The sequence below is a fragment of the Scyliorhinus torazame genome, chromosome 14, assembly GCF_047496885.1.
Source record: "Scyliorhinus torazame isolate Kashiwa2021f chromosome 14, sScyTor2.1, whole genome shotgun sequence".
In the NCBI taxonomy this organism is placed as follows: Eukaryota; Metazoa; Chordata; class Chondrichthyes; order Carcharhiniformes; family Scyliorhinidae; genus Scyliorhinus; species Scyliorhinus torazame.
The window spans coordinates 24,759,756-24,786,532 of record NC_092720.1 but is presented as its reverse complement, the minus strand read 5'-3'; the positions used below and the strand labels follow the sequence as shown (position 1 = coordinate 24,786,532).

The 26,777-nt window shown below is 47.8% G+C and overlaps 2 protein-coding genes across 4 annotated transcripts in view; one reads left to right on the top strand and one right to left on the bottom strand.

Annotated features, from left to right (window-relative positions):
• LOC140389583 (mediator of RNA polymerase II transcription subunit 12-like protein) overlaps nt 1-26,777 on the top strand; it is a 731,598-nt gene that overhangs the window by 271,221 nt on the left and 433,600 nt on the right. The window lies entirely within an intron of this gene.
• Nucleotides 16,347-17,622, bottom strand: LOC140389277 (P2Y purinoceptor 14-like). The gene has a single exon (XM_072473459.1). The coding sequence runs from the start codon at nt 17,617-17,619 to the stop codon at nt 16,465-16,467; it is 1,155 nt and encodes a 384-aa protein (XP_072329560.1). The 5' UTR covers nt 17,620-17,622; the 3' UTR covers nt 16,347-16,464.

Genomic DNA, 26,777 nt, shown 5'->3' with positions numbered 1-26,777 from the left:
TCATCGAGTATTCACCTCCAGGTTTTCCCAATATCCTTTCCAACATTGTTTCCTCACCACTGTTTTAAGAAGATTTCGCATCCAGGTTTTCCAACTTTCCTTTCAACATTTGCTTTGTCTTGCATTGCCTTAGCACCCAAACTACGATGAAACAACATGATAAAAACATTTCTTAAACACAAAATGTTTGATTATAATACAATACTACTTCACTTCTCCTTATCTTCACAACTGTAAACAGATTTCAAGGATGGCATCACACTCAAACCAAATGGCTGATGCAACTCAGTCGAACTTCCCTGGATTTCTCCTCAAGCCGCCCCAGGTGACTTTCACAGGTGTTCCCAAATTCTACACTCAAAAGACAAGTGTTAAAATGTTCTTTCAAACAATGTTTTCCCTCGGCTGTTTTCATCAAGGTTTTCCAACAATCCTTTCAAACGAGGCTTGCTCTCCAGTGCTCTAACAAGATTCTGCATCCAGGTTTTCCAACTACCCTTTCAGTATTTCCTTTTAGTACTGTCTTGCATTGCCACAACATCCAAACTTCCGCACAAACACGCAAGAACTCTGTCCTCACCGACTACTATTTTTTTGAAAGGCTGGAAATAAGGACACCAAATGTATGATCACTTCAGATTTCTGACTTTTCCTCAGTCAACTTCTCCCAGGTCTGCCCTTCCAGCTCTGCCATTAGCTTCAGTGACCATAACTCTGCTTCAATGGGAATTTTCTCTGTTCCTTTAACTTTATTCTTCCTAGAAACTTCTCATTTCTCTAATCAGCAGTTGTCTATCTTTCTGGCACTTGCCTTCTTTTCCTCTTACTCTATTGTATGGCATTTCTTCGAGCAAAATGTTCCTAAATACCACCCGTTAAGAGGCGAGGTGTTCAGTCACTCTCGTGGTGGATCCCAAAGTGCTCTGTGGGTCCCAGACTCAGGGAGATGATCCCACTCATCCTAAAATGCACAATCTACTCTGGCTTCCAGTTAAAACTAAACTCCCAAAAAGGTCTTCTCCCTTTCAGTGCCCCGGTTACTAAGCAACATCGCAATCCTCCTCTATGCTCTTGTTTACATTTCCCGTCTTAAACTCTCTCAGAACAATAGAAGCACTGAACTGAAACCAAACCCTCATGCATGCAAACACCTGTGTTTTAATATTAACCCATCTAGAATTTTACCCTGTCCCACACAAAACCACTAAATTAAACCCACTCAAGTTCATACCTTATTTGATAGCTTGTTTGAAAACACTCAAACTCTCAAATTATCGTACAAGAAATTCCTTAATTATACCCTACCAAGTCACCCCAACAATACCCCACCACCATAAAGGGTCAAAGCTCTGTTGCACGCAGTATCAAAACACTGTTCTACAAAAGCTATCAAAACTCAAGATTCGGACCTAAATACCACCCTCTAAGAGGCGAGGTGTTCAGTCACTCTCGTGGTGGATCCCAATGTGCTCTGTGGGTCCCAGACTCAGGGTGTGCCTCCTTGTGGTGGTTGTTCCTGTAGGTTATCACTTCAGAAGTTCCTTAGTATCTCCTTTTGATACAGATCTTGCTCATGCTTCCAGTCACATGCCCACAGGTCAGCACTAAGTAATCACGGTCTTTACTGGTCACAAATGCTCAAGAGTCGTGACTCGCTCAGGGGTCATAATTCTCTCAGGAGAACATTTGATTATTCGAGGCACGGAGACAGTCACTGTCCAATCAGCTTCTGTGCTCACTCCCTGTCTGCATGTCCTCTTCTTCACTGCAGACCCTTGGACCTTGTTGATGCAATTAACATTTTTAAACATCAGACTTTGATGGTGTCTTTGCAAATACCCATCAGGCAACAAGCTCACTTGAACTTCCTCTGTTTTCCTGAGGCATGAATGACAACCCTCTCCTTTTAAATGATGCTGCATAATTTGATTCAAAGACACAAAAGATTTGACTGCATTTGAGTTATTTCTTTTCATCTGGTCCAATGGTCACTTAACAACAATTGAGCAAATGTTAGAGCATTTCAGTTCTTGTTTCACACTCGCATTTGCTGATATGTTTTTGGGGAAGTAGGTGGCAGTGCTATATTTATGCAGGTTGTTTCCTAAAATCAGAACTCTGTGTTTTAATTTGAAGGCTATCCATTTAGTTGAAATGGGCGCAGAGCTCTAGGATGAGGACCACCCGCTTCCCCCTCCCAAACTGATTCCCATTCAAGGGAAGCGCTGACACACCCCAATGTCTAACCTTCGGCTGACTGTACAGAATGACAAGTGTGGTGACAAAACAACAAGTGCCCAGTGTAATCAAGGGCAGAATATTAAGTTGCCCCGTAGGTTGGTCTATAGATGGTGCAAGGGTTCCAAGGGGGGTGCGGGAAGGCAGAAATAAAATTTCATGAATGGCCTTCTCACCGGGCTCTCACCCACCCTGACCTTTATGCAATTTTCCGTTCTGATGGACAAGAACTTGGCCGGCCGGCTCATGCCCCTTAAGTGACTAATTATTGACCACTTTTGGGTCATTCGATGTCCAACTTCCGCTGTCAGGGGCGCAGAACAAGTACAGGGGCAAGATGGAAGCTAAAAAAAGTAACCCTGCTCAGGGGTTGTGCGGGAATGGAGACCCCGTCTCGCCAAAAGAACTTCACTGATCATTGCTGTATTTAACCCTCGCTCTGTCAGATTTCTGATTGTCTAAATAAACATGTTGATCTAAAATAGTCTCGCTCATTCTCCAAGGAGAATAGGCAAATGGCTCATTAAGACTGTTGAACCATTTGATGGGCGAGGGGGGGTTCTGATTTTCTCCTCTGATCATTAGTTTGTACACAGAAAGCCGTTTTGATTTTGATTTCCTCCATTAAAGATGGTGGCGTATTTCCTAACCCCACAGCAAACTCGACATAGGGTTGGTTGATTTGCACACAAAATGTGGGATGGTGGTGGTGGTGGGGGGCTGGGGTGGGGGGGGGGGTCGTAATGCAAAGGGCAAAGACCACACAGTAAAGAATTATTGTTTCACAAGAATCCAGAATTAAATGTCCAATGGTGAATTCCCTCAGGGAGCTTGGCAGGCTGAACTGATGCTGCATAATTTATTTGTCCAGTAAAGAAGACTTCCATGATGAGATAGGCACAGAGAGATGGATTGGTCTTAGAGGCCCTGGTGTAGCAGTTCAGATGCTTGAGTCGAAATGGAGTAGATGGGGACCAGGCAGTCAAAGCTGGACAAAAGCCCCTTTTCCGAGCTGCTGCTTGATAGATGGAAGATGGCAGACTGATTTGGAGTACAGCAAGACAGGACAACAACCAGATCCTCCATCTCGGAGGCCAGGAGGGTTTCTATTCACATGACCTCCACCTCTCCTGTTTGACTGTGACGTTTTTTTTGTCTGGGCTCCAAAGATTGTTAATACTCAGACCATTAAGAATTTGGAATGAAGGTTGCAGATTCTTTGTCCTAGCAGACCTGTGGACCGGGATGCTCGGCCTGGCCAATGAAATGTAGAAGGCCTTTGTATATTTCTCTCAAACCCACAGGGGTTGTTAGTACCTCTTCAGAGGTAATGAGGCATGTGTTTTGCCAAATGACTCTTATGTTTTGAGTGTCACAGCCAGACATAGCTTCAGTTGTGTTAAAAGGGCCTATGTAAGATCTTAGCCCTTGTTACAGGACCATTGCTGTGGCCTAATGTTGCTCTATTTCTCTAATGCTCGTAGCTGGTTGCTCACCACTGTGTCTAATTAGATAGCCGATGTGTTGGTTTTAATTATCCAAAGTTCATTAGATTTGGGGAAGGAAGGTTCCATTAGATTAGAAAACAGCTAAATTAACTTCTGTATTCAAAGAAGGAAGGAGACAGAAAGCTGGAGATTACAGATCTGTTTGCTTAACATCTGTCATAAGGACAATGTAAGAAGGTGATATTAAAGGAATTATAACCGAGCACTTGATAACTTCAAGTTGATCAGGCAGGGTCAGTTTAGTTTTGTGCAGGGGAACTCCTGCTTAAACAATTTGTTGGTGTTTTTTGAAGAAGTAACATGTACTGTGGATAAAGGGGCACCAATGGATATGCTGTATTTAGATTTTCAGAAGGCAGTTGATAAGCTTTATCAAAGGTTATTGCGAGAAATAAACGCTCTTGATGAAGGGGGGAGCATATTGACATGGGTAGGAGATTGGTGAGCTAACATGAAACGGTGGCATAAATTAATGGGTGGCACAGTGGTTGGCACTGTGGCCTTACATCATAGGGACCAAAATCAATTCTGGCCTTGGGTGACTATCTGCGTTGAGTCTGCATGTTCTTCCCATGTCTGCATGGGTTTCCTCCGGGTGCTCCGGTTTCTTCCCACAGTCCAAAGATGTGCAGGTTAGGTGGATTGACAATGCTAAATTGCCCCTTAGTGTCCAAAGATGTGCAGATTATGTGGGGTTACGGGGTTACAGGGATGGGTTGGGGGAGTGGGCCTAGATAGGATGCTCTTTCAAATGGCCTCCTTCTGCACTGTAGGGATTCTATGGATTAGATGGAATCATTTTCTGGTTGGCAATATGTAATGGGTGCAGTGGTACAGTGAACGAGGCAAGAGTAGGGAGATTATGCTTCAGTTATACAGGACATTGGCGAGGTCACTGAGATGCAGAGGGATCTAGGTGTCTAAGTGTGTGAATCACAAAAGACTAGAATGCAGCTGCAGCAATAACTCTGAAAGCTAATAGAATGTGTTATCATTTATTGCAAGAGGAATTGAATATATAAAAGCGATGTTATGCTCCAGTTGTACAGGACATTGTGCGACTACATCTGGAGGACTATGTACTGTATTGGTTCCTTTATTTAAGGAAGGATGTAAATGCTTTCAAAGCAGTGCAGGAAAGGTTTCCTGGTCTAATACTTGGAATGGGCAGGTTACCTTGTGAGGAAAGACTGGACAAGCGGGGCTGGTTTAGCCCACTGGGCTAAATCGCTGGCTTTTAAAGACGTCCGAGGCAGGCCAGCAACACGGTTCAATTCCCGTACCAGCCTTCCCGAACAGGCGCCGGAATGTGGCGACTAGGGACTTTTCACAGTAACTTCATTGAAGCCTACTTGTGACAATAAGCGATTTTCATTTTCATTTCATTCATCTATCCATTGAGTTTAGGGGAGTAAGCGGTGGCTTGAATGAAACATGGAAGATCCTGAGGGGACGTGACATGGCGGATGCTGAAAGAATGCGTTTTCGTTTTGTGGGAGAATCCAGAATGAATGGTCTCCATTTAAAAATATGGGGCCGCTTGTTTAAGACCGAGATGATGAGAAATCTTTCTCTGACGGGTTTGGGAGTCTTTGAAACTCTTTTCCTCAAAAGGTGACACGCAGGCAGAATCTTTGAAAATGTTTAAGGCAGAGGGAGGTAGATTGTTGGTTATCAAGGGGATAGGTCATCAGGGCTTGGCAGTAATGTGGAGTTGATGTCAAAATCACATCAACCATGCTGTTATTGAATGATGTAGCAGGCTCGAAGGGCCGAGTGGCCTACTGCTCCTAATTCGTATGTTTGTATGTAATATGGCAATGCTATGTTATTCAGATTTGAAGAGTCGATACACTGAAGCTTGAATTTTCCTGATCAGAATGCTTCAGTCAATTTATGTCAAAGTGCAACTAAGCAACAGGATTGATTGTACCATGTTCCAAAATTCCACCTTTTGTTTTTTACTGCAAATTTTGAAACGTTAAATCTATCTGTTTTTAGGCATTCATTAGTTATTTATTTGCTTTTGTTTTTATTTTGCCAGGGCAGCACAGTAGCACAGACGCTGGCACTGTTGCTTCAGAACTCCAAGGTCCCGGGTTCGATTCCCGGCTTGGGTCACTGTCTGTGCGGAGTCTGCACGTTCTCCCCGTGCCTGCGTGGGTTTCCTCTCGATGCTCTGGCGTTCTCCCACAGTCCAAAGATGAGCAGGTTAGGTGAATTGGCCGTGCTAAATTGCCCTTCATGTCCAAAAAGGTTAGGTTGGGTTACGGGAATAGGGTGGAGGCGTAGGCTTAAGTACGATGCTCATTCCAAGGGCCGGTGCAGACTCGATGGGTCGAATGGCCTGTTGCTGCATTGTAAATTCTATGGGGCTGGATTCTCCGTTACTGGGATTATGTCCCCCTGCCGGAGTCAAAACTGGACTTTCATGCCAGAAAAACTGGCGTGAAAGGACGGCATATTCCTAGCCCTGTAGGGGGCTAGCAGGGACCCGGCGTAGATCTAGCAGCTTTTTCTACAGTTACGGGCCCCCGCACTTCTGGGTCGGAGGCCGCGCATGCGCCCGGCGGCGGCCTCCAGTGGCTGCTCCATGGCGGACTCTGACTGTGGAGCTGGACCCCGAAAATAAACCCCCCGATCAGCCACGCGCCAGACCCTGTCCGCCCGCACAAACATTTCCCGGCCGCGCATAAAGCCCTCCTGCCCTCCGGTCTGCCCGCCTCCGGCCAGGACGACAGCAGACTAAGTTTCTTGACCGGCTTGACCACATTAGATCCACGCTGTCGGGACTTTGGCCGGTTGGGGGCGGAGAATGGCAGAGCGGGCTTCCAGCAATGGCCCCAGGTAGGTCCTTCGCGGCGCGCCGTACTCTCCGAGTACCCTCTTTTCGGGGCCCGCAGAATCGGAGAACCGGCACCGGTCCCGATTCCGTGCGGGGAAAATGGATCCTCTGTCCCCGTGCCAGCCACGATTTCGGCGTCGGGGTGCGGAGAATCCAGCCCATGATCTATGATTTCAATTGAAATTAGTCGATGTCCACCTGTGAGGTGCTTTGTTACTTTTTATGTGTGTTTTATTTCTTTTAACTTTTCATGGGATGTTGGCGTCACTGGCAAGGCCACCATTTGCTGCCATTGAACTGAGTAGCTTGACAACACCATTTCAGAGGAGTCGCTACATTGCTGTGTGCCTGGAGTCACAAGTGCACCAGACGAGGAAATGATGAGAGATTTTCTTCCCTGAAGGACATGGTCACTATGACTGACAATAGACTTTCAATTCCAGATTATGAATTGATTTTTATATTCCACCAGGTGCTGTTGTTGGATCAGAACTGAAACCAGGGGCGCGATTTTCCGACCCCCCACCGGGTCGGAGAATCGCCAGGGGCTGCCGTGAATCCCGCCCCCGCCGTGTCCCGAATTCTCCGCCACCAGAGATTCGACGGGGGCGGTAATTGCGCCGCGCCGGTCGGCGGAAATCGTGCCGGTCGGTGGGCCCACCCCCGGCGATTCTCCGGTCCACGATGGGCCGAAGTCCCGCCGCTGTTAACCCACGCCAGACGGCGTGGATTGAAACACCTTTTGAACAGCGGGACAAGGCGGCACGAGTGGGCTCCGGGATCCTGGGGGGGAGCGCGGGGCGATCTGGCCCCGGGGGGTGCCCCCACGGTGGCCTGGCCCGCGATCGGGGCCCACCGATCCGCGGGCAGGCCTGTGCCGTGGGGGCACTCTTTTTCTTCCGCCTTCGCCATGGTCTTCACTATGGCGGAGGCGGAAGAGACCCCCTCCACTGCGCATGCGCGGGGATGCCGTGAGCGGCCACTGACGCACCCGCGCATGCGTCGCACGGCAAAGTCATTTCCGCACCAGCTGTCGGGGTGCCAAAGGCCTTTCCCGCCAGCCGGCGGGACGGAAATCACTCCAGCGCGGGCCTAGCCCCTCAAGGTGAGGGCTCGGCCCCTCAAGATGCGGAGAATTCCGCACCTTTGGGGCGGCGCGATGCCGGACTGATTTGCTCCCTTTTTGGCGCCGGTCGGCGGACATCGCGCCGATTGCGGAGAATCACGCCCCTTGTCCCTATAACGTTTGGTGGGCCTCTAGATTTAGGGGTCTAGACTATTAGATTCCAGTGATGTGCACACCACTTCCTCTTCTCTCGCTGGTGATTGAACCACCAGCGTAAGCGAGTGGAGCGCGGTTAGCTAGCGCATGGATGGTTACTTTGATATGAGTGTCCTGCAATCCTAACGAAACAACTACTCTTTGCTAAGATTGGTGACAATGGCAACATTGGAAGAGAGCTTATACAGTTTTTGATCACTGCTCATCTGGAGTTTGGTGCAAAGCAGTAGTTATTTCATCCTAACACCATGTTCTAAATCTTTGCATGACCCGCAGGGTTCTGTGCATTTGATAATTTTTAAAAAAAATGAAATTGTTGTTAATGTTATCATCGCAGCAGCTGCTTATGCTGAGCAAGCCAGACCCCAGTGTGAGGTCTGTCTCCTTGATCATCAAGCTTTACTTTTCAATTGTGAAAATGTGGAGGAAGCCCTCCTGGCCATAAAAGCATAGAACTCCAGTGACCCGCCTAGGATTTTGAAAAGATTTATTGCATTGAAACAGAGCTTAAGCATACAAGATTAAAGTTACACGGTCAAAACCAGTCTGACAGGCCAACCCGCAAAAAACCTGCTTGGTTAAAAGTACACAAGTAAACTTGCTTCTTGGGAACAACCCACTTAAGGGTTTCTGACCATTAAAATCCAGGAATGGTACACAAGTCAAGAAATTGTTGCGACTTCAATACAAGTACACCACACGACTTCTCAAACCCGTCCACTCTGACGTAGCATTCCAAAAGCAGATTCAGAAATATGCTCATTGTCCCAAAAAAATACACTTCTGGTTTAATTTGCGCTGGCTGCATAAAGTCTTGGCCAAATGATTAGCTGTGGAGAGCAGGGCTAGATGCAAGAAATTCATGGTGATATAGTGGAATAATTGTAAGCCTTGGTGAATGCCATTGTTACTGGTGAATAATGGCAAGGACGTTGGTAAATACCATGGTTGCTCTTGATTGAGATGCCAGTGTTTTGAACATAGAACAGTACAGCACAGTACAGGCCCTTCAGCCCACGATGTTGTGCTGACCATTTATCCTAATCTAAGGTCAACCTAACCTACACCCCTTTAATTTACTGATGTCCATGTGCCTGTCCAAGAGTCGCTTAAATGACTCAGATTCCATCACCTCTGCTGGCAGTGCATTCCACGCACCCACCACTCTCTCTGTAAAGAACCTACCTCTGACATCTCCCCTATACCTTCCTCCAATCACCTTAAAACTATGTCCCCTCGTGATAGCCATTTCTGCCCTGGGGAAAAGTCTCTGGCTATCCACTCTATCCATGACTCTCATCACCTTGTACACCTCTATCAAGTCACCTCTCTTCCTTCTTCGCTCCAGTGAGAAAAGCCCGAGCTCACTCAATCTTTTTTCATAAGACATGCCCTCCAGTCCAGGCAGCATCTTGGTAAACCTTCTCTGTACCCTCTCCAAAGCATCTACATCCTTCCTAGAATGAGGCGACCAGAACTGGACACAATATTCCAAGTGTGGTCTAACTAGGGTTTTATAAAGCTGCAGCAAAACCTCACAGCTCTTAAACTCAATCCCCTGTTAATGAAAGCCAACACACCATACGCCTTCTTAACAACCCTATCAACCTGGGTAGCAACTTTGAGGGATCTTTGTACGTGGACCCCAAGATCTATCTGTTCCTCCACACTTCCAAGAATCCTGCCTTTCCCCTGTATTCAGCATTCAAATTCGACCTTCCAAAATGAATCACTTCACATTTATCTAGGTTGAACTCCATCTGCCACTTCTCAGCCCAGCTCTGCATCCTGTCAATGTCCTGTTGTAACCTTCAACAGCCCTCAACACTATTGACAACTCCCCCAACCTTTGTGTCATTGGCAAACTTACTAACCCACCGTTCCACTTCCTCATCCAAATCATTTATAAAAACCACAAAGAGCAGAGGTCGCAGAACAGATCTCTGCGGGACACCACTGGTCACTGACCTCCAGACGGAATACTTTCCATCCACTACCACTCGCTGTCTTCTTTCGGCCAGCCAATTCTGTATCCAGACAGCCAAATTTCCCTGTATCCCATGCCCCATGACTTTCTGAATGAGCCTACCATGGGGAACTTGATCATATGCCTTACTGAAATCCATATACACCACATCCACTGCCCGACCTTCATCAATGTGTCTCGTCCCATCCTCAAAGAATTCAATGAGGCTTGTGAGGCATGACCTGCCCCTCACAAAGCCATGCTGACTATCTTTAATCAAACTATGTTTTTCTAAATAATCATAAATCCTATCTCTCAGAATCCTTTCCAATATTTTGCTCACCACAGACGTAACTGATTGGTCTGTAATTCCCCGGGATTTCCCTGTTGCCTTTCTTGTACAGGGGAACAACATTCACCAGCCTCCAATCATCTGGTACTACTCCAGTGAAGAGTGAGGATGCAAAGATAATCGCCAACGGCGCAGCAATCTCCTCCCTCACATCCCGTAGTAACCTTTGGTATATCCCGTCAGACCCACGGGACTTATCTATCCTGATGCTTTTCAAAATTTCCAACACATCCTCCTTCTTAATATCAACCTGTTCGAGTCTATTAATCTGGTTCACACTGTTCTCATGAGCAACAAGGCCCCTCTCTCCACTGAATACTGAAGCAAAATATTCATTTCAGGCCTCCCCCAACTCCTCAGACCCTAGGTACAAGTTCCCTCCACTATCCCTGATCGGCCCTACTCTCACTCTGATCATCCTCTTATTCCTCACATAAGTTCTAGGATCTTATTCACATTGAGGTCTTTACATGTTTCTTGACTAACCTGTATTCGTCAGCTGACGTGACCAGTGGCTGACTAACTTAATTCATCTCATTGTGGGTGTGTTGGAGCTCGCCGAGTTTAATTTGGTCACTGTTTTTTTTTTTAAATAATATTTTATTGAAAATTTTTGGTCAACCAACACAGTACATTGTGCATCCTTTACACAACATTATAACAATACAGATAATAATGACCTTTTTTATTTAAACAAGAACAAAAGAAAACAACAACAAATAAATAAATATTAAATAACAAAAAATAAAAACTAGCCCTAATTGGCAATTGCCTTGTCTCAGGCCACCCCCCCCCCCCCCCCACCCCCCAAGCCCTGGGCTGCTGCTGCTGCCTTCTTTGTTCTCCCCTATCTATCTTTCCGCAAGATATTCGACGAACGGTTGCCACCGCCTAGTAAACCCTTGAGCCGACCCCCTTAGGACGAACTTAATCCGCTCTAACTTTATGAACCCCGCCATATCATTTATCCAGGTCTCCACCCCCGTGGGCTTGGCTTCTTTCCACATTAGCAATATTCTGCGCCGGGCTACTAGGGACGCAAAGGCCAAAACATCGGCCTCTTTCGCCTCCTGCACTCCCGGCTCTTGTGCAACCCCAAATATAGCCAACCCCCAGCTTGGTTCGACCCGGACTCCTACTACTTTCGAAAGCACCTTTGTCACCCCCATCCAAAACCCCTGTAGTGCCGGGCATGACCAAAACATATGGGTATGATTCGCTGGGCTTCTCGAGCACCTCACACACCTATCCTCCATCCCAAAAAATTTACTGAGCCGTGTTCCAGTCATATGTGCCCTGTGTAATACCTTAAACTGAATCAGGCTTAGCCTGGCGCACGAGGACGACGAGTTTACCCTGTTTAGGGCATCTGCCCACATCCCCTCCTCAATCTCCTCCCCTAACTCTTCTTCCCATTTCCCTTTTAGTTCGTCCATCATAGTCTCCCCTTCGTCTCTCATTTCCCTATATATATCCGACACCTTACCGTCCCCCACCCATTTCTTTGAGATGACTCTGTCCTGCACCTCTTGTGTCGGGAGCTGCGGGAATTCCCTCACCTGCTGCCTCGCAAAAGCCCTCAATTGCATATACCTGAATGCATTCCCTTGGGGCAACCCATATTTCTCGGTCAGCGCTCCCAGACTCGCAAACTTCCCATCCACAAATAGATCTTTCAATTGCGTTATACCTGCTCTTTGCCATATTCCATATCCCCCATCCATTCCCCCCGGGGCAAACCTATGGTTGTTTCTTATCGGGGACCCCCCCAGTGCTCCGGTCTTTCCCCTATGTCGTCTCCACTGTCCCCAAATCTTCAGTGTAGCTACCACCACCGGACTCGTGGTATAGTTCCTTGGTGAGAACGGCAATGGGGCTGTCACCATAGCCTGCAGGCTGGTCCCCCTACAGGACGCCCTCTCTAATCTCTTCCACGCCGCTCCTTCCTCCTCTCCCATCCACTTACTCACCATTGAAATATTAGCGGCCCAATAATACTCACTTAGGCTCGGTAGTGCCAGCCCCCCCCTATCCCTACTACGCTGTAAGAATCCCTTCCTCACTCTCGGAGTCTTCCCGGCCCAAACAAAACCCATAATACTCTTTTCTATCCTTTTGAAAAAAGCCTTCGTGATCACCACCGGGAGACACTGAAACACAAAAAGGAATCTCGGGAGGACCACCATCTTAACTGCCTGCACCCTCCCTGCCATTGACAATGCTACCATGTCCCATCTCTTGAAATCTTCCTCCATCTGTTCCACCAACCGCGTCAAATTTAGCCTGTGCAATGTGCCCCAATTCTTAGCTATCTGGATCCCCAGGTAACGAAAGTCTCTTGTTACCTTCCTCAACGGTAGGTCTTCTATTTCTCTACTCTGCTCCCCTGGATGCACCACAAACAGCTCACTCTTTCCCATGTTCAATTTATACCCTGAAAAATCCCCAAACTCCCCAAGTATCCGCATTATTTCTGGCATCCCCTCCGCTGGATCCGCCGCATATAGTAGCAGATCATCCGCATATAAAGATACCCGGTGTTCTTCTCCTCCCCTAAGTATTCCCCTCCATCCCTTGGAACCTCTCAGCGCTATCGCCAGGGGCTCAATCGCCAGTGCAAACAGTAATGGGGACAGAGGACATCCCTGCCTTGTCCCTCTATGGAGCCGAAAATATGCCGATCCCCGTCCATTCGTGACCACACTCGCCACTGGGGCCCTATACAACAGCTGCACCCATCTAACATACCCCTCTCCGAACCCAAATCTCCTCAACACCTCCCACAGATAATCCCACTCCACTCTATCAAATGCTTTCTCGGCATCCATCGCCACTACTATCTCCGTTTCACCCTCTGGTGGGGCCATCATCATTACCCCTAACAACCTCCGTATGTTCGTGTTCAGCTGTCTCCCCTTCACAAACCCAGTTTGGTCCTCATGAACCACCCCCGGGACACATTCCTCTATTCTCATTGCCATTACCTTGGCCAAGACCTTGGCATCTACATTGAGGAGGGAGATTGGTCTGTAGGACCCGCATTGTAGCGGATCCTTTTCCTTCTTTAAAAGAAGCGATATCGTTGCTTCTGACATAGTCGGGGGCAGTTGTCCCCTTTCCTTTGCCTCGTTGAAGGTCCTCGTCAGTAGCGGGGCGAGCAAGTCCAAATATTTTCTGTAAAATTCAACTGGGAATCCGTCCGGTCCCGGGGCCTTTCCCGTCTGCATGTTCCTAATTCCTTTCACCACTTCTTCTACCGTGATCTGTGCTCCCAATCCCATCCTTTCCTGCTCTTCCACCTTGGGAATTTCCAGCCGATCCAAAAACTCCATCATTCTCTCCCTCCCATCCGGGGGTTGAGCTTCATACAATTTTTTATAAAATGTCTTAAACACTTCATTCACTCTCTCCGCTCCCCGCTCCGTCTCTCCATCTTCGTCTCTCACCCCCCCTATTTCCCTCGCTGCTCCCCTTTTCCTCAATTGGTGTGCCAGCAATCTGCTCGCCTTCTCTCCATATTCATACTGTACACCCTGCGCCTTCCTCCATTGTGCCTCTGCAGTGCCTGTGGTCAGCAAGTCAAATTCCACATGCAGCCTTTGCCTTTCCCTATACAGTCCCTCCTCTGGTGCTTCCGCATACTGTCTGTCCACCCTCAAAAGTTCTTGCAACAACCGCTCCCGTTCCTTACTCTCCTGCTTCCCTTTATGTGTCCTTATTGATATCAGCTCCCCCCTAACCACCGCCTTCAACGCCTCCCAGAGCACTCCCACCTGAACCTCCCCATTGTCATTGAGTTCCAAGTACTTTTCAATGCATCCCCTCACCCTTAAGCACACCCCCTCATCTGCCATTAGTCCCATATCCATTCTCCAGGGTGGACGCCCTCTTGTTTCCTCCCCTATCTCCAAGTCTACCCAGTGTGGGGCATGATCCGAAATGGCTATAGCCGTATATTCCGTTCCCCTCACCCTCGGGATCAATGCCCTACCCAACACAAAAAAGTCTATGCGTGAATAGACTTTATGGACATAGGAGAAAAACGAGAACTCCTTACTCCTAGGTCTACTGAATCTCCACGGGTCCACCCCTCCCATCTGCTCCATAAAATCCTTAAGCACCTTGGCTGCTGCCGGCCTCCTACCAGTCCTGGACTTCGACCTATCCAGCCTTGGTTCCAACACCGTGTTAAAGTCTCCCCCCATTATCAGCTTTCCGGTCTCTAGGTCTGGGATGCGTCCTAGCATTCGCCTCATAAAATTGGCATCGTCCCAATTCGGGGCATACACGTTTACCAACACCACCATCTCTCCCTGTAATATGCCACTCACCATCACGTATCTGCCCCCGTTATCCGCCACTATAGTCTTTGCCTCGAACATTACCCGCTTCCCCACTAATATAGCCACCCCCCTGTTTTTCGCATCCAGCCCCGAATGGAACACCTGCCCTACCCATCCTTTGCGCAACCTAACCTGATCTATCAGTTTCAGGTGCGTTTCCTGTACCATGACCACATCTGCTTTAAGTTTCTTAAGGTGTGCGAGTACTCGTGCCCTCTTTATCGGCCCGTTAAGCCCCCTCACGTTCCACGTGATCAGCCGAGTTGGGGGGCTTCCCACCCCCCCCCCCTTGCCGGTTAGCCATCATCTTTTTCCAGCTTCTCGCCCAGTTCCCACGCGGCTGTATTTCTCCCAGACGGTGCCCCCCCGCCCATCCTTTCCCGCACCCACTCCCCCCTTTCCCCAGCAGCAGCAACCCAGTAATTCCCCCCTCCCCCCCCCCCCCGCTAGACCCCCCGCTAGCGTAATTACTCCCCCCATGTTGCTCCCAGAAGTCAGCAAACTCTGGCTGACCTCGGCTTCCCCCCGTGATCACGGCTCGCCCCGTGCGGCGCCCCCTCCTTCCTGCTTCTCTATTCCCGCCATAATTATCATAGCGCGGGAACCAAGCCCGCGCCTCTCCCTCGGCCCCGCCTCCCATGGCCAACGCCCCATCTCCTCTCCCTCCCCACCTCCCCCCATCACCACCTGTGGGAGAAAGAAAAGTTACCATACCGCAGGATTAATCATACAATCCCTCTTCGCCCCCCCCCCCCCACTCGTCCCACCACTTTGTCCAAACGTTCATTTCGTAGTCCAATCATTCCAATTTTTCTTCTACAATAAAAGTCCACGCTTCATCCGCCGTCTCAAAGTAGTGGTGCCTCCCTTGATATGTGACCCACAGTCTTGCCGGTTGCAGCATTCCAAACTTTATCTTTTTTTTGAGAAGTACCGCTTTGGCCCGATTAAAGCTCGCCCTCCTTCTCGCCACCTCCGCACTCCAATCTTGATAGACGCAGATCACCGCGTTCTCCCATTTACTACACCGAGTTTTCTTCGCCCATCTAAGGACCATTTCTCTATCCTTAAAGCGGAGAAATCTCACCACTATGGCTCTGGGAGCTTCTCCTGCTCTCGGTCCTCGCACCATAACTCGGTATGCTCCCTCCACCTCCAACGGACCCGTCGGGGCCTCCACTCCCATTAACGAGTGCAGCATCGTGCTCACATATGCCCCGACGTCCGCCCCCTCCACACCTTCAGGAAGGCCAAGAATCCTCAAGTTGTTCCTCCTTGCGTTATTTTCCAGTGCCTCCAACCTCTCCACAGATCGTTTCTGGTGTGCCTCCTGTATCTCCGACTTCACCACCAGGCCCTGTATGTCGTTTTCATTCTCTGCTGCTTTCGCCTTCACGACCCGAAGCTCCTGCTCCTGGGTCTTTTGTTCCTCTTTCAGCCCTTCAATCGCCTGTAATATCGGGGCCAACAACTCTTTCTTCATTTCCTTTTTAATCTCCTCCACGCAGCGTTTCAAAAACTCTTGTTGTTCAGGGCCCCATATGAAACTGCCACCTTCCGACGCCATCTTGGTTTCTGCTTGCCTTCCTTGCCGTTGTTCCAAAGGATCCGCTGCAATCCGGCCACTTTCCTCTCCTTTTTCCATCCGTGTCCAGGGGGAACACCCTTCTGGTTTACCGCACGGTGTTTTCAGCCGTTAAAATTGCCGTTGGGGCTCCTATCAAGAGCCCAAAAGTCCGTTTCACAGGGAGCTGCCGAAACGTGCGACTCAGCTGGTCATCGCCGCACCCGGAAACCTTGGTCACTGTTTTTGACAAGATGAGAAAAATCTGCATATATTTCAAAAGTAGTTCAACCACTCTGAAGTAAGTTTGCAGCAGTTGTTAGGTAAATTTAATACCTTCATTAATTCCATCTCCCAATCATTCTTTTACCATCTCTTCAGGAATTTTCTATTTCCTTCTTTGTAATTGGAATAATCACGAGCAGTGGGAGGTCGAAGGTGATTTGCAGGATTGATGTCACATTGTTCCCCACTGTTCAGTTGACTGGTGGATGTTTCATTGAGTACAGATTGTGAAGGGTTAGTGTGTAAGGACAGATCGTTACCTGAATCACTGTTCTTTGAGTTTTTGTCCAGGCCTAACTTTGACCGAAATGCTTTGCAAAACAGAAAGTAGATCACTGGATCTAAACAGGCGTTAAGCGAGGACAGCACAACAGCCAATTCCTTAAAGTGGAAGAGAATCTTTTCCCCAAAACATCCAGTGATGACATCTATCTGGCTTAAAATGTAAGGAAGCCTTGCGATGTGGTAGGGAACAAAACAGACCACGAACACAGCGAGGAGGATTAGAATGTTGTTCTTTGCCTTGGCTTGCTTTTTGAGTGAGCTTGGAAATGGGGATGTGTCAAGACATTTTGCAGTTTGAAAGTAAAAGAAGCAAAGTCCTATTAGCACGCAGAGAAACAGAAATGTGCCCCCAGCGTGGGCGGTTACATGCCAGTGAACCCCCGAACCACTTCTAAGTTCTAAGCATGTTTCTTTTGTACTATTCTGGGGCGGCTTTCTCCCTGTCAGGTAAACGTACAAAGTTCCATGGCTGAGGAGAACACACCAGGTGCCAATGGAGACGATTGTCGCAGACGTCCGAGTTAGAAATGAATGTATTTTAAACGGTTTGACTATTTTAATGTATCTCGTGGCCGCAATGTATCCTAGAAAGAGAATGCTTGAATACATGTTCAAGTAGAAGATGCATGCTGTATAGTTGCAGTAGATGTTTCTCAGTATTGTGGAGCCCGCATTCTTCTCTGCGCCAATTCTTACCGGCAGCGAGAGGACCAGCAATAAATCGGCTGCTACCAAGTTCTTTAAATAGATGGTGACGCTGTTTTTGTTGGGAACGTGACAGAAATACACCCAGAAAGCCAGGCTGTTGAGAATGATGCCAACTGCAAATATTAATGAATAGGCAATAATCGTGAAAATTGCCAAGCCATCAGAAGAAAATTGGCAAGTGGCGTTGCTGGAGGAGTTTGTGCTTGTAGCGATCCCGGTGCGTTCTGTCGACTCAGCCATCATCACCTCTGAAAGTTAAAGTAGAATACGTTATATTTCTAATAACACTCCAAACAATGAGCTACCAGAAGAGGCAATCCTTGGAAAGCAGAAAGTGCTGTGGTGGGGTTTTCAGAAATTTGATTATTGGAAGTTGGAAATGCAACTGAGCAGATCACGACAGCCGACCTGATGTCCTTGGTGAGAAAATGGGGAAAGATATTGTCCCATATTTGTCCAGAACCCTTTGGTATTGTAGTGATCTGCATCTCTGTTATGTATGCAAGGGGGTAATGTATAGTCATAACAGCGAAGTAATCACGAGATGGCAGCAGTAGAGATGGATATAAAAGACGAGCTGAAGCTGTGTTCCCGCCTCTTTGTGTGTGTAGTGACTAGTGACCAGAGGTAGAGAGAGACAGCTCAGAGTGTAGGTGTAGTTAATCACAGTTAATTCTTATTCAATCTTGTTTATTTAATATCTAGTATACGTGTTGGAGAGAGAACAAACTCTCAGCTTATTTGTTAACGTTACTCAATAAATTATTTGCTTTAATTGGAAGACTACTAGTGTTAATCTACATCGAGTTAAAGATCAACTTGGTAAGCAAATGAGTAACATATATTACACAAAGTGATATAACCGGTATAACATACTTTTTTATTATACATTCATGGGTTGTGGGCTTTGCAGACTGGGCCAGCATTCATTGACCATCCCAATTCCATTGAGGGGGCAGATAAGAGTCAACCATGTTGCGGTGGATCTGGAGTCACATGTTGGCCAGACCAGGTAAGGCTGGCAGATTTCCTTCCCCAAAGGACATTAGTGGACATCAGATGGGTTTTTAAGACAATCAACAACGGTTCCATGGACATCATTAGACTTTTAATTCAGATTTTTATTGAATTTAGTTATCTGCATTGCAGGAATTGAATCTGGCACCCCAGAGCATTACTCTACGTCTCTGGTTTACTAGTCCAGTGACAATACCATTATGATATGATAATGAAATGATAATCGCTTATTGTCACAAGTAGGCTTCAAATGAAGTTACTGTGAAAAGCCCCTAGTCGCCACATTCCGGCGCCTGTCAAGTAGGCTGGTACGGGAATTGAACCGTGCTGCTGGCCTGCCTTGGTTTGCTTTCAAAGCCAGCGATTTAGCCCTGTGCTAAACCAGCCCCTATGCCACCACCTTCCCCCAGAACATTGTGACAAAGTATGTAACCACAGTTTGAAGATTTTATGTTTGTTCTTCTTGAAAGATGGAACGTACATTAAAATAGCACCTATTCTAAATTCAGGCTGTCCCAAATCCGTTCGCAGCAAATGAAGTGTAGTCACTATTGTAATGTAGGTAGGGCAGCACGGTGGCACAGTGGTTAGCATTGCTGCCTACGGCGCTGAGGACCTGGGTTCGAATCCTGGCCCTGGGTCACTGTCATGTGGAGTTTGCACGTTTTCCCCGTGTCGGCGTGGGTTTCACCCCCACAACCCAAGATGTGCAGGGTAGGTGGATTGGCCACATTAAATTGCCCCTTAATTGGAAAAAATAATTGGGTACTCTAAATGTATAAAAGAAAAAAAAACTATTGTAATGTAGGAAACCCGAGAACAATGTTGCACAAATTTGTACTTTCAACGTTCCAATGCACTGGATCAAGTGTTTTGGATTCTGGGAAATGAACCATAGTTATGAATTATTATTAATTAATGATTTTGAATCAGGAAATGCCACAAAATATATGAGGGAGACTCCATTGTGATTGGCTTATCAAGTGATGACTTTGTCTCATTTCCTGCTCTCTGCCGGTCGTCTTGTTTCAAAACAAAACTTGAAACGTTGGATATTTTAAACAAAGCTATAAATGCCAGTATTATGTGAACTTTGGCCATTAACTGTTCTTCCCCCATTTCATTTCATTCTAGGCCGCACAAATGATTCACACTATTGCATTTTAAGGCACTGATAAAACAAGGATGTTTTTCTGGGGAGTTCTCTTTTTCTCCCTGTGACCGGTTGTTGCGTTCGTCTGAGTTTTAAGCAAATTTTTTCTAGTTATTTGACAGTTTCAAGGATTCACAGAGGAGCGTTTTCAGGATGTGTGTGATGCATCCAGGTAGGCATGTCCAAACTGAGGAAGGGAGTTACCCAACTGATTCTTCTAATTCTGTGCGAGTGTAGTTCTCCACATCTGGGTCGTTGGCTCTTGTGCTGAGCACCAGATTCATAATTGAAAAGTTCAGAGAGAAAGATGGAAAGACGGATAATTTTGGTGGCAGCTATTTAATCAAGGTTGCTTTAAAATCATGGCCTAAATTTCTCTTCCAAAACATACTTTTATTGAAAAAAAAAGTCGGAATGAGCAACTTTCGCTTCTGTAGTTGTGCACCATGTTTGCAATAGCACCCAGGATTATCTGGTTCCGTTCGGGACTTGTCCCCTATACAGACCTTCCGAGAGCATGACCATGAAGTCAAGGTGAATTCCTTGTTGCTGTCGAACTGACTAACTATAGACTTCTCCACTTCGGAGAGACGATTTCTTCAATGGCAAAGACCTGATAAAATTCCCAACCTGTTTCAGACTTACTGAGACTTAACTCACAAAACAGTAACAAACCGAACTGCCGGGAATGCAACAAAACCGAGTGCATCGATCACTCTCATGGTTAAAATGATTGTTTATGTGCTTCTTTAGATTTAGTTCAAAATATTTCATGAAAAGTTATGATGGTCACTGAATATATAACCCCACAGATAGAAGAGAAAAATCTCCTACCTGATTGAAAGTGTTTGATGTGGTATTACTCAGTGTCTGTACGTTCAAGTGGTCTTGCAGCAATATTGGACTGAACGTCTGTGCACAAAATATCTTTTTCAGCCTGGTGATATTGATCAATTTGTGGTGTTCATCATTTCCTTTAACCAGAAGTGGCATAGCAATGAGAGGAATAGTTTAACTCGGACCAGCAATATAACGTTAAGAAATAGTGATGTACAGCAGGAAATGGTCGTTGAAAAGTTTTCACGAAAAGCTGTGACATGAATGTTCAGTGTCCGATTACAACTTCAGCTCATATCAGCATGTTGAATTGAAGTAATAGTGGTCTTCCATAGAAGACAGGGCGTTTAATTTAAAGATTTAGCTGCATTTTATGATTTACTTGTGTGCGCATCTATGTTTGCGAGTGTGTCTGTGTGTGCACTTGTATGTGTGTCTGTGAGCATTTCTCGTATCAGGGGTGTGATCGGACGGCCACTCCGACTCTGAAAGGCAGCATGCCGCAACGTGGCCGATAGAAGCCAGGAGAGCTCTTCTGTGTGCGCTCGTCTGTGTATGTGCGCGCACACATGTGCGTCTGTGTGTGTGTCTGTGTGTGCACGTGTGCTCTTTTATCACGGGCTTCTTCGAATGGCCATGCCGCACCTGAAAGCCAGTGTGCCATGGTGCTACGCGGCTGATAGAAGCTGGGAGCCCCCGCTCCTGGTATCTATCCAGCTCACAACCAAGCCCACATTGGGTGCGATTACTTTTTGTCAAATCTAAATATTAGAGCAAGACAGCTGGTCTCACTTTAATATACAATTTCCTGATGGACCCGTGGCATTGGGATCTATTTGCTTTGCCTCGGAGACCTCAGTGCCCCCTTCACTACTGGTTACTGGTCTCCACAAACGGGGAACAGACAGAATGGCACACGTGAGGTCCCGAGGTGAATTGGAAGGCTCCATATACTTGCCGCTGGGCAGAGTGGCACTTTGGTGCAGCTGATGCCACCTGGGCACATGGGCACTGCCAGACAGTGACCTTGACATTGCCACCTGGGTGACAGGCTGCCACTGCCAAGGTGCCCAGGTGGCACTGCCGGTTAGCAGGGGCACTGCCAAGGTACCACGTTGGCACTGCCAAGCTGGCATTTTCACATGGTGGCAATCGGGCCAGTGGTACCCTGCAAGGGCGTTGGTGGTGGTGCGGTCATTGTGAGTTTTGAAATGAAATGAAATGAAAACCGCTTATTGTCACAAGTAGGCTTCAATGAGGTTACTGTGAAAAGCCCCCAGTCGCCACATGCCGGCGACTGTTCGGGGAGGCTGTTATGGGAATTGAACCGTGCTGCTGGCCTGCCTTGGTTTGCTTTCAAAGCCAGCGATTTAGCCCTGTGCTTTTGGGGATGGGTTTGGGCGTTGCGTCTGGGGTTCCAGAGATTTGGATGCCATGATCTCTCACTCCACTGTGGAATTCTGGCGAGCGGAGCTCCTCAGTGTAGAAAACGGGGTATGTGCAGCATCGCCCCCGCATTTCCCTCTGAGGCCCCCCATCTATCTGGGGCCTCGTTAAAAAGCGGATTGTCTCTTGCGCAGCACGCACCGGGAAGTAGGTGGCTGAACGCGCTCGCTATGGGACTTTGTTCCCAGTTAGTTAAATCGTGCCCCAGATCTCTGTTTTGGAGGCTGAAACATCTCTCTCTGGACAAAAAAGGCTGAGGAATAAACTTGTGGCTCAGGGACTTTAAGATTCCAAACTGTTTTGACAGATTAAAAGTGGATTAAAGTGCTGCTTCTAGTGCACAGGCCAAATGTTGGGTTGAGGTTGAACAACGTGATTTAAAACAGACAAAACCCTCATGTTTGGTGGCTGGCCCAGACTTATCACATCCGCTGGTACTGAGTACAACTGTTCCTGATGATATTTGTGCGTGGGACTGGAATCCCAGTGCTCCTGGTCCTCTGCCCCCCCCCCCCCCCCCCTGAAATTATTCGGTACTCTCCTGTGTTAGGAGAGAAAGCAGAGGTTTGAAAGTGTGGTGAATGGATTGTACGGGGAAGAGGAATGGACACCATATTCTGGAGGGTGACTGGGACATGGTAGTGAGATGGGGCAAAGTTAAGGGTGTGTGAGGGTTGGCTGGTCAAATCAGTTCCCTGATTCTTTGGGGGTCTCGATCATGTGCTTTCCTACATCACTCTGTGAGCGTCACTGCACGCCATTCTCCATTAACCTTGTATGCGCCAGACCCTTATGTTACGATCCCAGTTGATGTTATAACTTTGCAGGAAGATCCCTGAATGACACCTTGGCTCAAAACCCGGAATGTTTACTTCTTATGATAAAACGTGGAAGAAGGGCTGCATGTGGCGCAGTGGTTAGCACTGGGACAGCGGCACTGAGGACACGAGTTCGAATCCCGGCCCTGGCTCACTATCCGCGTTGAGTTTGCGCATTCTCCCCATGGCTGCATGGATTTCACCCCCACAACCCAAAGATGTGCAGATTAGGTGGATTAGCCACGCTAAATTGCCCCATAATTGGAGGAAAAAATAAATAATTGGATATTCTAAATTTATAAAAATAAATAAAATGTGGAAGAACTAAGTCACAGGACCTTCAATTATTTTTTAACAGCAAGAAAAAGAACCTATTAAACATGAAATGTTTGATTATATTGTAATGCTCCTTCACTCCCCCGATCTTCACAAGTGCACACATAATTTGAGGTTAATATCTTCCCGCTCCCTGTACTTGTCCTGTTCGCCTGACAGCTGACCGCCTTTGGGTCATTCGACGCGCAATATCAGCTTTCAGGTGCACAGAACAAGTACAGGGGTATCATGGAAGCTCAAAGATAACCCTGTTCAGGGGTTGTGCTGGAAGGAAGACCCTGTCACCCCAAGAGAACTTCACTGATCATTGCTGCATTTAACCTTCACTGACACACACCAATATCTAACCTTCTGCTTGTCATAATATCCACTCATGTATATAATGAGATGCAGACAGGCAGTGATTGACACACAGGATAACCAATGAACACACACGACACATAACAACCTATCACCAGACAACGACCAGCAAGCAGCCAGCCAGCGGCATGGAAAAGATCCAGCCTCCTTCGCAACTCCGGATCTCCGGCAACCTCGGCGCCAACTGGAAAGTCTGCAAACAAAAGTTCCTCCTGTACATCGAGGCCTCCAACCTCGAGGCAGCATTGGATGCCAGAAAGTTCGCGCTGTTCCTGTTGGCTGTGGGGGATCACGCCACCCACATCTATAACTCGCTTACATTTGCTGATGGCGATGACGAGACAAAGTTCAAGACAGCTCTGCTGAAATTCGACGGCCACTGCGACATTGAGGTGATTGAGAGCTTTGAACGGTACATCTTCCAACAGAGGCTTCAGGGTAAGGATGAACCTTTTCAGTCGTTCTTGACCCATCTCCGCATCCTAGCGCAGTCATGTAATTATGACTGGACGACTGATTTTGTGATCCGGGATCAGATCGTTTTCGGGGTCCAGTCCTGCGGGAGCAGCTCCTCAAAATCAAACAGTTGACCCTCTCCGTCGCCATTGAAACGTGCGTTGTCCATGAGCATGCCAGAAATCGCTACTCCCGCATCAGGGCGGCAGAAACTGCAAAACTGGCCTCCCACGAGGCAGAAAGGGTGCAGGCCATAGCAAAAATGCAAGGCCTGAGCATCGAGGAGAGTGGCCGTTTTGCGATCTTTTCTCGGATCCCCACGCATGCGTGCCACAACCGGGTGGACGATGAGGCTGAAGACCCTGAGGCGCATGCGCGAACGTCGGCCGACTGCGCATGCGCGATGGCGCACAGAACGTGCTGACGCCAGTGCCATGACGTGTCTGAATTGTGGCTTTGCCCATTTGAAGCGGCAATGTCCAGCCAAAGGCAGGCGATGTCTACAGTGTGGAAAGCCTGGCTACTACGCGGCCTTCTGCAGGTCCGCTCCACCGAACAACAGCCAGCGATCCCAGCTGCAGCGCAGACGTGTCCGCTGCGTACAACAAGGCATGCAGGATTCTGATCCAGACAGCCCAACGGACCCCGATGCTGACTGCCTCGAGTCTCCATATTGGGTGGGCATCATCACCACACGCGAGTTGGTCACTACCGTGCCTGCCAACCGCCTTTCGATCCTGAGTGTGGATCCTGACGACGAGTGGTGTGCTGTCATCACGGTCAACCAGTCTCGCATCCGATTTAAATTGGACACTGGCGCATCTGCGAACCTCGCATCACAGTCGGACCTCGACAGCATCCGACACCAACCTAGCATTCTTCCACCAGCCTGCCAGCTCCTTGACTACAATGGTAATGCCATAGCTGCCAGTGGGTCGTGTCAGCTAGCTGTCTCTCACAAGGCAATCAAGGCGACGTTGAGATTCAAGATCGTCCAGCCTGACAAAGCATCCCTGCTCGGTGTTCGCGCATGCAAACTCCTAAATCTGGGACAGCGAGTTCAAGCCATGTCCTCGACACCGGCGACGGCCTCGCCCAATGTGAATCTCCAGGCTGAGATAGACGACATTCTCACACAATACCACAGTGTGGTTGATGGGATGGGCACGCTCCCATATCGCTACAAGATATTGCTCAAGCCGAATGCCACCCCAGTCACCCATGCACCACGCCGGGTGCCGGCTCCTCTCCAGGATCATCTGAAAACGCAGCTACGAGAGCTCCAAGACCAGGGCATCATCTCAAAGGTCACGGAACCCACAGACTGGGTCAGCTCCATGGTCTGCAACAAGAAACCCTCTAGCGAACTCCGCATTTGCATTGATCCCAAAGACCTGAATCGCAACATCATGCGAGAGCATTACCCGATCCCGAAGCGTGAAGAATTGACCTGTGAGATCGCTCACGCCAAATTCTTCACCAAGCTGGACGCCTCCCGTGGCTTCTGGCAAATTCGGCTGGACGAGTCCAGTCCATAAGACCATAAGACATAGGAGTGGAAGTAAGGCCATTTGGCCCATTGAGTCCACTCCACCATTCAATCATGGCTGATTTCAACTCCATTTATCCGCTATCTCTCCATAGCCCTTAATTCCTTGAGAAATCAAGAATTTATCAACTTCTGTCTTTAAGACACTCAACTTCCCGGCCTCCACCGCCCTCTGTGTCAATGAATTCCACAGACCCATCACTCTCTGGCTGAAGAAATTTCTCCTCATCTCTGTTCTAAAGTGACTCCCTTTTATTCTAAGGCTGTGCCCCCGGGTCCTAGTCTCCCCTGCTAATGGAAACAACTTCCCTACGTCCACCCTATCTAAGCCATTCATTATCTTGTAAGTTTCTATTAGATCTCCCCTCAACCTCCTAAGCTCCAATGAATATAATCCCAGGATCCTCAGACGTTCATCGTATGTTAGGCCTACCATTCCTGGGGTCATCCGTGTGAATCTCCGCTGGACCTGCTCCAGTGCCAGTATGTCCTTCCTGAGCTGTGGGGCCCAAAATTGCTCACCGTATTCTAAATGGGGCCTAACTAATGCTTTATAAAGCTTCAGAAGTACATCCCTGCTTTTATATTCCAAGCCTCTTGAGATGAATGACAACATTGCATTTGCTTTCTTAATTACGGACTCAACCTGCAAGTTTACCTTTAGAGAATCCTGGACTAGGACTCCCAAGTCCCTTTGCACTTCAGCATTATGAATTTTGTCACCGTTTAGAAAATAGTCCACGCCTCTATTCTTTTTTCCAAAGTGCAAGACCTCGCACTTGTCCACGTTGAATTTCATCAGCCATTTCTTGGACCACTCTCCTAAACTGTCTAAATCTTTCTGCAGCCTCCCCACTTCCTCCATACTACCTGCCCCTCCACCTATCTTTGTATCATCGGCAAACTTAGCCAGAATGCCCCCAGTCCCGTCATCTAGATCGTTAATATATAAAGAGAACAGCTGTGGCCCCAACACTGAACCCTGCGTGACACCACTCGTCACCGGTTGCCATTCCGAAAAAGAACCTTTTATCCCAACTCTCTGCCTTCTGCCTGACAGCCAATCGTCAATCCATGTTAGTACCTTGCCTCGAATACCATGGGCCCTTATTTTACTCAGCAGTCTCCCGTGAGGCACCTTATCAAAGACCTTTTGGATGTCAAGATAGATAACATCCATTGGCTCTCCTTGGTCTAACCTATTTGTTATCTCTTCAAAGAACTCTAACAGGTTTGTCAGGCACGACCTCCCCTTCCTAAATCCATGCTGACTTGTCCCAATCCGACCCTGCACTTCCAAGAATTTAGAAATCTCATCCTTAACAATGGATTCTAGAATCTTGCCAACAACCGAGGTTAGGCTAATTGGCCTATAATTTTCCATCTTTTTCCTTGTTCCCTTCTTGAACAGGGGGGTTACAACAGCGAT

Excerpts from the sequence above, each read along its gene's own strand:
- LOC140389277 (XM_072473459.1), bottom strand. The coding sequence starts at position 17,619 with ATGATGGCTGAGTCGACAGAACGCACCGGGATCGCTACAAGCACAAAC.